This window comes from Gobio gobio, assembly GCF_949357685.1.
Source record: "Gobio gobio genome assembly, chromosome: 21".
Lineage (NCBI taxonomy): Eukaryota > Metazoa > Chordata > Actinopteri > Cypriniformes > Gobionidae > Gobio > Gobio gobio.
Window position 1 is genome coordinate 24,015,144 of NC_137117.1, and position 15,002 is coordinate 24,030,145.

Consider the following 15,002-nt stretch of genomic DNA (forward strand, 5'->3'; position numbering starts at 1 on the left):
GACCAAATGTAGCCTAATATCAAGACCTAACACTAACACCCGGACAGATTACTAAAAGCACTGTTGATTGAATATCTAATATCTAAATGATAAAATCCGACATGCACTAATCCGCATTATGCTAAAAGCTGCGGAGAACTACACCAGTGGTTCTCATCCTGGCGGCAGGGGCCCAGTAGGGGGCCTCATACAAGCATTAAAAAGGGATAGTTCACCCCAAAATGAAAATTCTGTCATTTACTCACCCTCAAGTTGTTCCAAACCTGTGAAAGACTGGGAATGCTAAATTGTCTGGCTGAGGAACAAGGACTCTCCGAAAATATAAAAGAAATTTACATCTGAACTGTATCTTACACCATTCGAGACGCAAGTCTCACCTCAGTATCACCTAAACTACATCTTTCTCTGTTGACCCCCTCGTCCCCAAACTCCTGCTCCCTAATCCACCCAAAATCTTTGGTTTAATGTCAAATCTCACTATACAGTATCATATGTGTTTGATATCGGTTTGAATGTCTCAGTGTGACTGTACAAAGATCTCATCATTACAGAAGTAGCCTAAACAAGGGAATGTCTACTAGACGATCTGCGTTATGTAATTTTCAGAAAGTCAGGTATAGCCTACATCTTTCGTTCTTTAGGCTACTTCCGAGTATTTGATGTTATGTATGGATGAATCATCTTTGAATTTATTATGTATTTGGCATTATATATACCTGACTGTTAATAAATTGTTACATTTTGATCTATTCTGACTTACTCTTTAATTATCTAATGGATTATGAAATGGGTATAATTTCAGCAAAGGGTTAAACAGAATAATTAAATGTGAGACTAACTGTTAAATATAAATGACCAAACAACCAATTGGCATTCTAACCTAGATGAAAAAATATGATAAATGGAGTCCGATAAAAGATTAATGGGAATTAAATCCCTTTTGCCCAGCTGAAAAGACTGAACATGCAGCAACCTTCACCTCCATTGGAACAAATTACTGCAGACGTAGAGCTGTATAAATGTTTTCTGCTCAACATAAAATTAGATATTTTGAATATGGGTAATCGAACAGTTGATGGGCCACATTGACTTCCATAGTTTAAAATTAAAAAATACTATGGAAGTCAATTGGGCCCATCAACAGTTTGGTTATCAAAAAAATGTGTTAAATTCCTACAGGTTTGGAAAAACCATTTTGGGGGTGTACTAAATCATTTAAATAAAGCTAGTTATTTGGTTTTATAAGTTATTTATAGCCATTTTTAACAAACAGTGGACTGATATGCATTTAACTATTGGTGTGAACTGAGCTACAGCAGTTTCAGCAGAACTGCTTTACAGATCAATTTAGTTCGGAATCCCTGAAGACCCTTTTCTTTTAGAGCTGAGAAAAAGAAAGTTTGCATCATTGAGTCATTAGTGTAACACTGCCTTTAAATAATCTGTATTGCACCTAAAGGAACTGGACTGGGGGGGCTATACATATTCAAATAGCAGACCTTAATATCCCTGGAAACACAATTCTGACTGACGAGCTTCATTGTCTCACTTTGAAATTCTGTAGTGTAAAACTACAGATTTAATTGCTAACATTAACTTAGAAAAGTAGCTTCACTCAGCTGAGTGGCAAAGGAAAACAGGCGCTAGCACAATTAAATGCCAAACATTTATGAGGTTAATTGTGCCACATCCACACTAATGCTCCTGCAAACAGCCTTAGACTTCCCATAATTCACTCCATACACAAGACAAAAAGGCCAAAGGATTCTTAAACCAAAAAGATTTATTGAAGACGTTAACAAAAACACGCTGAGCTGACAGGTCTGAAGAATGTCCAAACAGTTCACATGGTCATGAAGACCAGGATGCTTCCCCAGAACCAGGTGATGGAAAACCAAATCCTCATTCTGAAGAAAGCAGGCCTCATAGATGGTGCATGAGTGGAGCTTCAGTTGGGCTTCCAGCAGACGCTTGCTGAGGAGATTGAAGTGGAGGAGCACTCAGCTTCAGCGCAAGGGGTCCGCTTTACTTTGACCTCTGCCTCATCTTTCGCCTTTTACGCTTCAGCCTGAAAACCAAACAAACTGTTACTTCATGCTCATTCAAGTGCGATAGGGACAAAGTGAGATGCGCGTTTGGTTAAACTCACCTGCGCATACGCTTCTTTCGCCACTAAAAGAAAGCACAATCATTAACAATTTGAAATTCACACGATGGCATTGCCAATGCCAGCTATTAAGACTAAAAACTGTCCATGCGCATTAGCATCTAGCGCCCTAGCTATAGTTCGCCTGGTCGCAATGCAGCATGGCAATAGCAGAAACACAATGGCTATGAACACTATAATGTTTATAATGGTGTTATTTTAACTATGAATAAGCTGTCAATAAAATAAGCAGTGGTTGCAAATTTAGCGTGGTCACGCGTCCTGCGAAACAACCGCATTAGCAGGCTTGCAGAGTAACGTTAGGCCCAAATATTTAACTGCTGCTAGCGACCATTTCATGTGCAAAAAAAGAAAAGAAACTTAAAAGCAAGACATTTACTTATACACCAACTGATAGTTAAGAACCAAAAACCCACTCAACTTAAAGAGATAAATAGCATATTAGCATTCCAGTTGCTATCAAGACTAGCCAGATACTTAGATACACCATTTAACACTTAAATGAAAATTGTCCTTACCTTCGCTCTCATGATGAGAAGATGGTTCTGTAAAGAAACAAATAATGTTAGAGATAAAGCTGGATGGCACGTAAATATCTTGGATTACTATGGATTGTACGACATGGAAACACAAGACCAGCGGAGGACACTTCCTTACCTCGTCACGAGACAACAACGACTCCAAGAGAATGTTCTGAGGGGGACGAGCTCTTTTATACGCCTCGATTGCGTCATTTTTCAGCGACCGCGAAAGAAACGCGTGCTACACACCTGACAATAATCGTCAATAACGAAGAACATTGATGACCAATTTGTGTTATTTTGGAAACATTTATTATTTGGTCTTTTGGAGAACTATAGAGACAAGCGCACTCAGGTCTATATAATAAATGTTATTCTTTTAATGGCAAAATTCCATGTTCACAAATGTAAATTTTCCTGTACAACCCCCCCGATTTATATCATTCAAGAAAGAAATGGGGCATTATATTGAATCAATCCAATTTTCTTTGAAGCAAAAAGCAGTTCAATTTTTGAAAATGTGTACACTTTTCAATGTCTTTATATAGATCTAGATTAACACCCACAATCTTCATCGAATACTCATTGGTTCAGATTCAGTGCGTTTACAGTGTACTTTGCCTGAATTTTTGCAGTCGTGTCTATCAAAAAAGGTCTGAACTAAAAAATTTTTTAAAAAAAATCTTATTAATCCTATAATATTAATTACATATAATTAGGGACCTCGCCAGGAAAGAAGATAAGTGAGGTGCATTACATCAAATGCAGCAACATGCAAGAACGTTTTTTTAACAACATAAGAATGCTACGTTTGATTTTCATATTAGTCCCCCTTACAAAGATAGATGTTGTGACCAAAATCTATTATATATAAATATAAGCCTATTATATAATATTTTAAGGCCTACCTATTATATATTATAAACTATAGGTTAAATTCATGGGGACCATGCCACTGTACTTTATCGCCGCCATTTTTGTGTTACAGCAGACGTTCAAACAGCAACGCAAAACATTAATTACTATGATTGGGGCTGTCATATTCAAAACATAATTGGTTAAACTATTGTAATAAAACGTTGTGAATCATTCGGGCTCAGTTGCTGTGTTTCAGCGTGTTGTTACGGGAAGAACCACAGCAAGCTCTACGAGCCTTCAGCTTCAGCGCGCGCAGCTCAAACAGCATACTTTTAAAGATATTTACTATTACTGTAATATTAAAAATATTTTGAAAAAACATTTTTGCATTATATTTTATTAACTAGCACTTGAATTGTTCTCGTATTATTTTCATCAACATGTTTTGATTAAAATAATTTCCTCATGCGGAGACTGTAAAAAAGGCTATTTCATTTTATTAATCCATGGCAGATGCATTGTTTCTTTACATGTAGCCTAATGTTGTACAATGGTACGTTTGCATTTAGGTATTTTATTTTTATGTTAGGCTATTGACCTTTTTAGCACTTTCTCCGTGTATGGCGATGGATTATGTACAAGATATATCCACCTTATTCTAGGGGGCGCTACTGTAGAAATGTCTGGAAAAGCAAGTTGGCGACTTGGCGTCGCAGATTTTAAGGGACAAAACACAGTTGGATGTAATAAATAAGGATCACAACCCATAACAAATGTTTTTTCCAAATATCGATATTTTTTTTTCTTTTCTCAAATCGTCTCATCAACAATGTGCTGTGTTCGTTGCCATGTCGGACCATGTGTCGGACCCATAAATGGCGGCGGCGAGCATGGCGGAAGTGATGGACTTTTTTTTTTTTTTTAATTGAATCATTTCAAATAACAAACAGGCATTAACATATAATCAATGATATATATCAACAATAAAACCAAGCAGCATAATGTAAACAAAATACTAGTAACATATTACATAATAAAAAATAAGTAAATAAAATGAAATAAATAAAAACATACATATATAGCCCACATTTATAACAGAATAAATTAAATTCCATACTGACAGTAATTTAGAGAGCTTTAAGGCATTTCTCATTTTTAGTTGTTTTGAGGATTTAAATAAAATTTTAACATGGAGAAACTTTAACAAATCTACATTTGTGTAGGTAAAATTTGGCTACAATCATCATATTATTACACAAAAATTCAATGTCTTTGTTGTCCAAAAAGACACCAAATTTAACAATATGATAGTCAAAGGCAGGTATTATATTTTTTGTCTCCAACCACTCATACAATCTGTCCCAAAATGACTTAACAATCGTACAATTATAAAAAAAAATGTTCCTGAGATTCAATATCTTTTTGACAAAATGTACAGACATTGCTATCCAAATTAAACCTTACTCTTAAAAATGTGTTACATGTATAGATGTTGTGACATAAATGTCATTGTTTTGAAATGTACTTCTTTCATTTTAGGTAACAAAGGAAATTACAAATATCTGGTTCTAACTTTGATAGTTTCCACTTTTGAAAACCTTGGAGATAGATTTTTTCTTTTAACAGGAAGAGGAAAATATTATTTTGTAAAAAGTGATCTCAAAACCTTGAAAACCTCAAAACCAAAGCCTACATTTTTTCATCCAAGAAATGATACTTGTCAATAAATAAATCCATGGGTGTGGGTATTACAGAAGAGTATTGTAATATACCTTTAATTAGATTTCTCAAAGCTACAGGAATAGCTTTGACAACTAAAGAATATTGTCTATAAGAACAATCCAAATTAAACTTTATCTTAAGATTATCATAATTTAACATATTACCATCTTCGTCCATTAAACGTATTACAGCCCAAACTCCTTTTTCCATCCAGTCTTTATAAAATAAAGTTTTCCTCTTATGTAAAATACATCTGTTATTCCAAATTATAGCCTTATGTGAGCATTTTCCAGTATAGTAACACCTGCATATGAAAATCAGATAACTTAAAAGGCAACTTTAATGGTTCATAATCACATCTTAAAAGAAAAGAAATTCCCCCTATCCTTTGGAAAAGATGAAAAGGAAGACTAAACCATAAAGATTTTTCATCTTTTACAAATGTTTGTAACCATCAATGAACTGCGTTCATTGCCCCAAAATCAATTACATTCATCCCTCCTTCTTCTGCTAATTTTACCATATCACCTTTTCGAATCATATGCTGCTTATTGTTCCAAATAAAATTATAATGAATTTGGTTTATTTCCTTAATGCACCTTTCTGGTACTGCTAATGAATATGCTGGGTAAATTAATCTTGATATCCCTTCCATCTTTGTTAATAAAATTCTTCCAAAAAAGGAAATATTTCATTTTAACCAGCTATTCAATATATATATATATTTTTTAAATTCACAACATCTTGAATATTATTTTCTTCCCTGTCCCTCAACTCTTTTGTAATAGTTATTCCCAAGTATGTGATCTTATTTTTGACTGGAATATTATACATTACATTTTGTGTACTGTCATGAATAGTCAAGAATAAGATCTCACATTTTTTCAAGTTTAAATATAACCCTGAAGCTTCAGAAAAAAAAGATACAGCTTTTGAAGCATTAGGTATTTGATCATAGTCCTTTAAAAATAAGGTTGTATCATCTGCTAGTTGTGTAATTACTAAGGATCTACCCAAAACATTTAAAGATTTTATACTTTACAATGCTAGTAACTCAACAGCAAGTAAGAAAAGAAGTGGGCTAATTGGGTCACCCTGACGAATTCCCCTATTAATATCAAATCTCCTTGGAAAGAGAATTACCATCTCATTTATTTTATTTGACATGGACAACACTGTATTTTAAATCAGAAAAAATACCTTTAAAACAAACAATTAAGCTATTAAAATAAATTTGACAGACAAATATGGCTCCTAAAGGAAACTATATTATGCATTAAGAGCCGGGGGTAAAAACATTTTTAATTTGAAGAGCAGGGTAAATTGTACTTATTTTGTCTTCTGAGAAACATGCAATTATCGTCTGTAGCTTCTGAATGGCAGTACTATATTAACAAATTATGATCTTTAAACAATTTTTTTTTAACAAAATTGGACATCTTCATCCTGTTAAAAAGTTTTCACCCCCGGTTCTTAATGCATCAGTGAATGTTTCAAACTTTTTTAATTATTGTGTTTGAGTCCCTCAATTATCAAAATCATAGTCTCTATCTCTCTCTCTCTCACACACACCCTGTGACCCTTGGATCATCCAGGTAACAAAACACAGTATTAAGAATCAAGGGTATGTACATTTTTGAACAGGGTCATTTTAATACATTCAACTTTTATTTTTTCTTGTGGACTATGTAAACATATTTTATATAAAAATATCTTATTCAGGACCATACCAGATAACATGCATTTTGTATGATCCCTTATTTAACATTTTGCAGGTTCTGCAAGGTGTATATAAAACCTCTGATTTTTTTCAGGATATTAGTGATTGAACATTTTAATTCTATCTGACATACTGATGGAAATATTCTTGTTTTCTTCTATTTATAAAAATAACTACAACTGTTTTATTTGTCTAAATGACCGACTTTACAATGTTTGCCAGAGTACTTGATCATCCAACTGAAGCTAAAGATAACAGGAGTTTTAGGTGTAGTTGAGTAAAACCAAATACAGTAACTTAGCAGAAAAATGAAATGTGTTGGCTGCAGTACAATACACTTTTAACTAATATAGTAAGTCATTTATATAAAACTGTGGACCTACAATCACTTACCTCCAACACATTCAATAAAGGCTGTACAACAGGCCTAAGAAGTATTTAAGTACTTGAGCCACTCTTAATGTATGACTGTTGCCTAACATTAAAATATCACAACAAATGGCATTCATTTGAACTGCTAAAGCAAAAACATTTCACAAAAAGATGGATTTTAAAATAAAAACGTGGACACTCAAATTTAGTAGATCATGTCCATACTACATTTATGGATACTCTACTAGGACAGGATACTTGTGTAAACTAGAGAGGAAATTACTTTTTACATACAATTAAATTACCTTGGGACTAGGGGGCCAAGTTATTGCAGGAATGCCTCAGATAAATTATCTATAAAAAAAAAGTATGTCATTGGTTTTGCAGACGTCAGCCACTTGGTTAGACATTTTGCATCTACTGATTTTCGGCGCCACTGTTTATCACATGTTGGTTTAATGCATCACAGTTGTCTATAAGTATGTAAGGTTTTTCATATTTGAGTGCTTAAATTGAAACAAACCAGGCTTTGATTCATCAATTAGCTAATTAAATTTATTAGATGTTCACTTATAAAATGGCAGGATAATTTGGTCAGTCAGTTCAGTCAACAAACAATGGTTTGATGAGACCAATAAACTGAAGGGAAGATCTACATTAAAACAGACTCAGGGAAAAGCATTTTTGTAATTCGTGAAATACTAGAAAACAAATGCGTAGTCATCGAACAGAAATCAAAGCTTACCAAATTGATTAACAATGCTTCCATTGTAGTTGTTTTTCTATATTGAAGTTGGAGAGAAGGTCATCAATACAAACTATGATCATTTCCCAAATGAAAAAAAGAAAACCTTAACCTTTAACAGATTTCAAACGGGGAACTTGTCTGCATGGACATGAATGACACTTCACAGAAATGCTGTCTTAACAGGGCCACCATTACACTTTTATTGTTCATGATGGCTTGTATAATGACAGAGAGGGTAAAAAGAACCCCAGCACTCGCCTCCTGTAAACACGGTTGGACAGTATCTACCTGTTCATCCGTACACTCCTCTATCTAAGAGCGGCAGCCGCTCCGGAGAGCAGCCTTGTTCAAAGACAACCAAACGCAATTAAACTGCACAAACCCTGTAGCAGTCTTGTTTAACTAATGAGGAGGCATTCAAAAAGACAGAAGGCTTGGCTGGAAGGCTTCTCAGTGGGGCAGGTCATAATTAGCTTTAACGGTTCTGTTCTTTGGGCTGTGCAGAGGCTCTGTCAGTCAGCGTGGTTGGCAGTGGGAGTCTATGCAGCAGCTTCGCTCTCACCCTCCACTGGTTGTCCTGTAGCACCTTCCACATTTTTGGATGCCTGGGGACAATGAAAATTATGCAAATATGATAAAAAGTCTTTTTAAGGCAAGTCACTTCAGGTTTCTTTGAAACGCCTCTCGGGTAGCTATTTCAGTCACGCAAGTACCGCTCTTTGAACGGTGAACTCTCCAAAGCTGTTCACCAAGCTTACGATTAAATTTAATATTTGAAAATCACCAATTAATGTCTAATACATTTTGTTTCTAAATGCTCCAATTATGACAAAAAAAACCCCCTGCCTTTTTCAGGTTGGACCAGCCAATGCGCACACGTGCACGACAGAACACTGAGCGTTTCTATAGCACCCGGAGCTTTTAACAGCAGCTGCAGTGATGCAATGACTTTACCAATTGGTGAGAGGCTCTTTTCTTTAGAAGGTGGGATGTATTTTCTCCCATTGATAGTAATAAAAAATGCACCATATTTGTATTGTCTTTGATATGGTTTCATATTCACAACAAAGTGCCATTACAAATTGTGTAAGCAGCTGTTGACACAACCAACCTTCTTTTTCTTCTTCTTCTGTGCCTTGCGGCTGGCTGAGCTTTGCAACAATGCCTGCAGGAAAACAAAACACATCTCGTCTCATTGTAAAGACAATGTTTTCAAACTTTTTGTGGACAAGGACCCCCAAATATGTGTCCCATGTTCCTTTCAAGGTACCCCGTTACTAAAATAGTACATAGAAATATTAAGCAGAAATTAAAATAAAATTGTCCAATTATAAAAAAAAAAGAAAATCTTGAAAGCGGCATCATGTTTTCTTTATTTTACAAAATAACTGTAACAAGTTTTGTTTTTACTGTGTGCACACAAATAAAATTACACCCTTTAGAGTTTCTGTAAGACCGTAAACTACAAGTATTTTAAGTTGTTTCCGCTGTTATAATGAGGGGGGTAGTGGGCAGACAAGACAACACCATTTAGATGTGCCAATCACCGGAGCTAGGCAGAAAAAGACAACAGGACTGCAAAACTAATCTCAGCACAAGTTTTAATTTTCATTATTCTATTTATTTTGTACTTTTATAACACAAGAGATGCTAATTGTGACCTCTGATTTTGAGGCATCTGAAATAAGAAAACATTGCAATACTAATTTTCCACTGAATAGATACACGAACAGCTGCGCTTCTCGCTCTTGTCTCTCCGACAGCGAGTGGACATACAAACCCGCCTCCCCTCATTCGCTTGTTTCATTTGCTCCGGATGTATATTGTTGGGGTAACAGGGGTTGAATTTCGGCGTGGAAATGCACGTATGGCACAAAATTTTACTCATTCCCACAGATTTTGTGCTCACACCCAAAGTACATGCCCATAAATCTGCCTCTTAGTATTCAATTGAGCCCATAGAAAGCAGAATGGAAATGTCAAATTCCATAAATATTTTTTATAAACATATTTTAAATAATTTCTTAGCAGCCCCTTGCAGCCACCTGGGTATAAAACAAACTAGTTCCCTGCGTTTAAGTCTCTTACCTTGAGCTCTGGGTCTTGTACTTCAAACTCAGACTTGTAAAGCTCTGGTTCAAAAGGCCCATTGGTGATACGCAGAGGGCCATTCGCCATCAGCATCACTGTGAATTTAAACTGCGCTACATATTCACCTTGAAAGAGAAGAGGAGACAGAAGGTTTGACAAAGTGACTCTTGAGACTTCACTTCACTTCTAAAATAGGAACCGACTTTGACCTGGTCATGCGGCAAATGTGCTGGATGCGCTTCCCTGAGCACCGGCGTGACAGGAAATTATTTTTCATTTTCATTCAGTGATTTGTTGTAAAAGATCAACCTTATCTTCATGCTTAGTTAAACATTTTATATATAAAAGTGAAATTTTATGACCGAGGTACTCATGCCTCACCTTCCTTCTCATGCAGGACGCTGAAGGGCTGAAGCAGCTCGTGCTTGGCACACTCAACCACGCCCAGCCGAGCTTTACTCTCATCTTCAAATGCCCTGATAGCACACAGACAGAAAGACAAGGAGAGAGACTAAATGAAATGTAATGAACAACAGACGTGAATAGTTTGTCTTGTGCCATCTGCTTTCAATTGAGCTACTGGCATTGCATGTTTATGTTTGATAGGGAGGGAAATGCACAAACATATAGCTTGAGTACACAAAGTCAAATGCACAAATGTTAAAGGAAACCGGTGCTGGCAGTAGCACTTTTAGCATAGCATAGACCATTGAATCTGATTAGACCATTAGCATCTCGCTCAAAAAAAGAGTTTTGATATTTTTCCTATTTAAAACTTCACTCTTCTGTAGTTACATCGTGTAATAAGGCCGACTGAAAATGAAAAGTTGCGATTTGCTAGGCCGATATGGCCATAGATACTTAATAACGTAATACATAATAAAGCCTAGATGTCTCGTCCGCGCTGCTGGCCAATGGAGGTCGACGTCAGCACCTGGCGGCCATCTTGTCACAGTCAGCTTGCTCACTCATAACATTGTGTTTTAATGGTGCATGTACTTTTTAAATAACCAAAACTTGGTAAATTTTCTACCGATTTTCAAACCATTTGGTTTGTTCGTCAAGATTTCAGCGAGATAAGAGCATTTGTGTTCGTTACGACCACTCGCCTTACATCAGGTACCACAGAGCCCGCCAGAAAGCTTGCCTGTGACAAGATGGCCGCCGGTGGTGACGTTAGAGACTCCGCCGTAAGACATCTAGCCTTTATTATGTATATTTATGGATATGGCTAGGAACTATACTCTCATTCCTGCGTAATAATCAAGGAACTTTGCTTGATGATAAATTGATATTATACAGCACCTGAAAATAGACTAACTTCCGTCAACATAACCAACATGACAACCTGCTTGCACAGGCAGTGTGCAAGCTGGGGACTATTTTTAGGCGCTGCGTAATATCATAGTGATAGAAAAATGTTCAACCCTTACTTGAAACGAAAATCAATTACCTCAGAGTAAATGGCATGGCATCAAATCGCCGCTCCACCTCACTGAAGAACACCCTGGAGGTCTTCATCTTCAGGCCATACTGCTTACTGGGGTCTCGCTTGTAAACAGTGGTCCTCTGCCCGGAGTCTCTAGCCTGCAGGGAGAAAGACAGTGAGGTGATCAGCAATCTATGGCATGTTAATGGCAGACATTGAGAGAACAGAGATGCTGAGATGGGTCTTCACCTTTCCCTCTCCGGTGCTAATGAGCACGTCCACAGCGTACACCTCATGCACTTCAAATTCTGCCTTCTCATGGTCCTTCCTGAGAGCAGACAAGGACAGAGAGCATTTAACATAGAGGAACACTCAATCATTTTCCAAAACAATCAAACGCTTCATCGTATCGTCTTGACCTTTGCTGCTCGGTGGGGTTTTGAATGATGGTCTTCTCTCCATCAATGACATGCTGCTTTAACTGATGAGACAGCATGCCTGTGTAGAGAGACAGAACGAGTTTTAAAAACCACACCATGATGCTTCAACAGTGAGGGAGTTCAGGTTATGTTCAGCTCACCCTCTATGGCCATGCATTTGAATGACTGGGCAATCTTGTTCCAGGCGTCTGTGAGCTGAGTGTTCTGAGAGACACAGAAAGACAGATGATGACAAAAGATATTGAAAGTCTATTTTATATGCTTAAAAACTTTCATAAAGAGATTGTAAAATAAATGCAAATGCAAGAGCGGTTTAATCCAAGCCTTCCAAAGAGACACAATCGCTTTATATGATGAATAGACTTAATTACATTTGCTGATCAACGTTTATATGTGAATAAAAAAATAAATTAAATCTGTTCATCATAGAAACCGACTCTTCAGAAGACTTGGATTAGTACATACAATACCATGTATGTATTTCATGAATGTGTATGTATCTCTTCATGAACATTTTGAAGCATCAGAGTTTTGGGTGAACAGAATTTAAACAGAGGGACAGAAATATATTTTGTGTTGTGAAAAATCAACAGAAGTCAACTGGAACTGAAAATTTAAGCTATTTCAAAATATCATTAAATACTTAGTATTAAAAATAATACTAAATAAAAATAGATGTCATTTTATTAAGTACCCTCCTCCCAAGATATTGTCCTTACATATAGATTATGATTATTAGTTAGCCTCCACAAAGGGAATTATCCATTTTATAACAGAGAATTTATTGTGACTATCAAAAAAGACTAAATCATTATCCACTGTTACTCATAAGGATGTTATTAGCAGTTAATTACAGGACCAGATGGATTCTATCTAACCTGATTTCCAGGCTTAACCAGCCGAAGAGCAGCTTCTGCACACAAGTGGGCAGCTTTGATCACATCCGCTTTCCGTCCTGTCACAGGAGTATCCTAGAAGAACAGCAAATAAATGTTAGTGCACGTTTAAACAGAATAAAACAGAATGTGGCATTAACAAAGAAGAGAGATATACCTTGGTTGCGCCAATTACAAAACTGTGAGCAACATTGGAGATGAAGCCATCCACATGCACTCCAAGGTCACTGCGGGAAAAAAACAGAATGCAGTAATGAGGACATGTGCTGATAAACAGATGAAAACATATACATAGAGCAAAAATAATACTCACATTTTAACCAAGTCACCGTCTTTAAGCGTATAGTCTGGATCGCTCTTTATTGGTGAGAAGTGGCACACACAGTTGTTCACAGATACACAGGTGGGGAAGGCAATCCCTGTCACACAAAAATACCTTATTCTTTTATACATGTCTGTGTGTATATCTCTCAATTACATACAATTTTATATTTACAAAAATGTGTTTATGTAAGTATATATATTTAAATACATCAAAAAAAGCACATTCAAGATTAATTATTTTTCTTTTCTTTTTTTCAGAAACATCCTTACCCTTTTTTATTTCTTTCTCCTTCTTGAAGACCTTGCCTGTTTCGACAGTGATGAAAGCGTCTCCTTTCTCACACAGACTGAGGACAGACACGCCAGGCTTGGCCGCTTCGATGATGGTCTTCAAAGCCTCTGATGAAAAAGATTTCACATGAAACAACAACGTTTCCCACCCAAAGGATTTTGAAGCCTTCCCTAAAGCACTATGGCCTGGTCTTGAAGGAGATCAATACACATTAAATCAGTAAGCACTTCTAAAAGGAATAGTGACAAAGAAATTGAAGACTGACATTAGCTGAAGCTTTCTCAGCACCTGGCATTAAATTTACTTGAAGACAAAACTGGACACTGACACTTTTTCACACATCTATCTACACACACACACACACACACACACACACACACACACACACACACACAACTCTGAAACCCAACAGGAGAGAAGCAGAATGACAGGGTCAGTCGCCACTCACTCTCATTGTAAGCAACAAGAATGCAATGAAAGTGAATGGTGACTCAGGCTGTCAGTCACTACATTCTGTCAAACAATTCATTTTGGGGTTCATAGTCATACGGGTTTAGAGCAAAATACGGGTGAGTTAAAATGACAGAATTGAACTTTCTGGGCAATTACTTTAAGTCCCAACGTTACAACTACAGCTAGCTGGCTAACGGCTAGCCGAATATGTAATAACATAAATAACGCAGTTAAGATGAAAAACATCGGGTGCGGATGCTTGTCGACACGATTGCAAGTTACGCCAAGTCAAAAAACAAGAAATGGCAGGCATCGATGCCAGTCTCACTAACTGTTACAGCTCGCAGACACATGGCCGAGCGCTGAGCTGAACCTCCGCTCGGTCAAATTCAACCCTTAATCACGCATAAACCTCCAGAATCATTCTTACGGTTTGCTATGTCGGCCCCCATCTTGTACTTGGTGACCACCAGGTCATCAGCAATGGTCTGCTCTTGCTGGTCGTCGTCTCCTGACATGTTTGTCAGTGGTGGGATTCAAGAAGAGCTCGTAACTTTTTCCCTCGCTTCGCTTGTAGGATGATGGAGTACAGCACGCTTCAGATCTCACAGCCTGCGCCACCAGCAGCCGTGGAAACGCGCAAGATGGCCGACTACTGCACTGCTCTTCAAAATAAAAGTCACAAACCTGCGGACACTGAAAGAGTGACCTCTGCGGGAGCTCGAGGGAATAATTATTAATATTTAATATATAATTTTCTAGTTTAGCAAATATTATACTATATTATATATACTATACTGTAGTATCTTAATAGTTATGACATAAAAATAAAAATTATTAGATGAAAAGTGAAAATGATGAAACACTAGGCTAAATCAGAAATTTTGACTGTCTAGTTATACATTTCAAATCATATTTTCGACATTTATGTCATAATATATTTATGGTGGAAATGAGCTTTAATAGAAT

General features: G+C 36.6%; 1 protein-coding gene and 1 long non-coding RNA gene across 2 annotated transcripts; both read right to left on the reverse strand.

The window, feature by feature from the left end:
• Nucleotides 1-1,763: 1,763 nt before the first annotated feature.
• Nucleotides 1,764-2,899, reverse strand: LOC307117140. Its single transcript, XR_013815413.1, has 4 exons — nt 2,825-2,899; nt 2,686-2,712; nt 2,150-2,172; nt 1,764-2,068 (listed from the first exon to the last, which is right to left on the reverse strand). It is a non-coding gene; the product is annotated as an uncharacterized lncRNA (long non-coding RNA).
• A 3,503-nt stretch (nt 2,900-6,402) lies between these two features.
• On the reverse strand, nt 6,403-14,722 carry pa2g4b (proliferation-associated 2G4, b). The gene is made up of 13 exons (XM_079803234.1): nt 14,464-14,722; nt 13,559-13,687; nt 13,278-13,383; nt 13,122-13,191; nt 12,947-13,039; nt 12,209-12,272; nt 12,048-12,126; nt 11,878-11,956; nt 11,653-11,786; nt 10,581-10,675; nt 10,197-10,324; nt 9,220-9,273; nt 6,403-8,713 (listed from the first exon to the last, which is right to left on the reverse strand). The coding sequence occupies exons 1-13, from the start codon at nt 14,549-14,551 to the stop codon at nt 8,648-8,650; spliced, it is 1,185 nt and encodes a 394-aa protein (XP_079659360.1). The 5' UTR covers nt 14,552-14,722; the 3' UTR covers nt 6,403-8,647.
• Between the last annotated feature and the right edge of the window lie 280 nt (nt 14,723-15,002).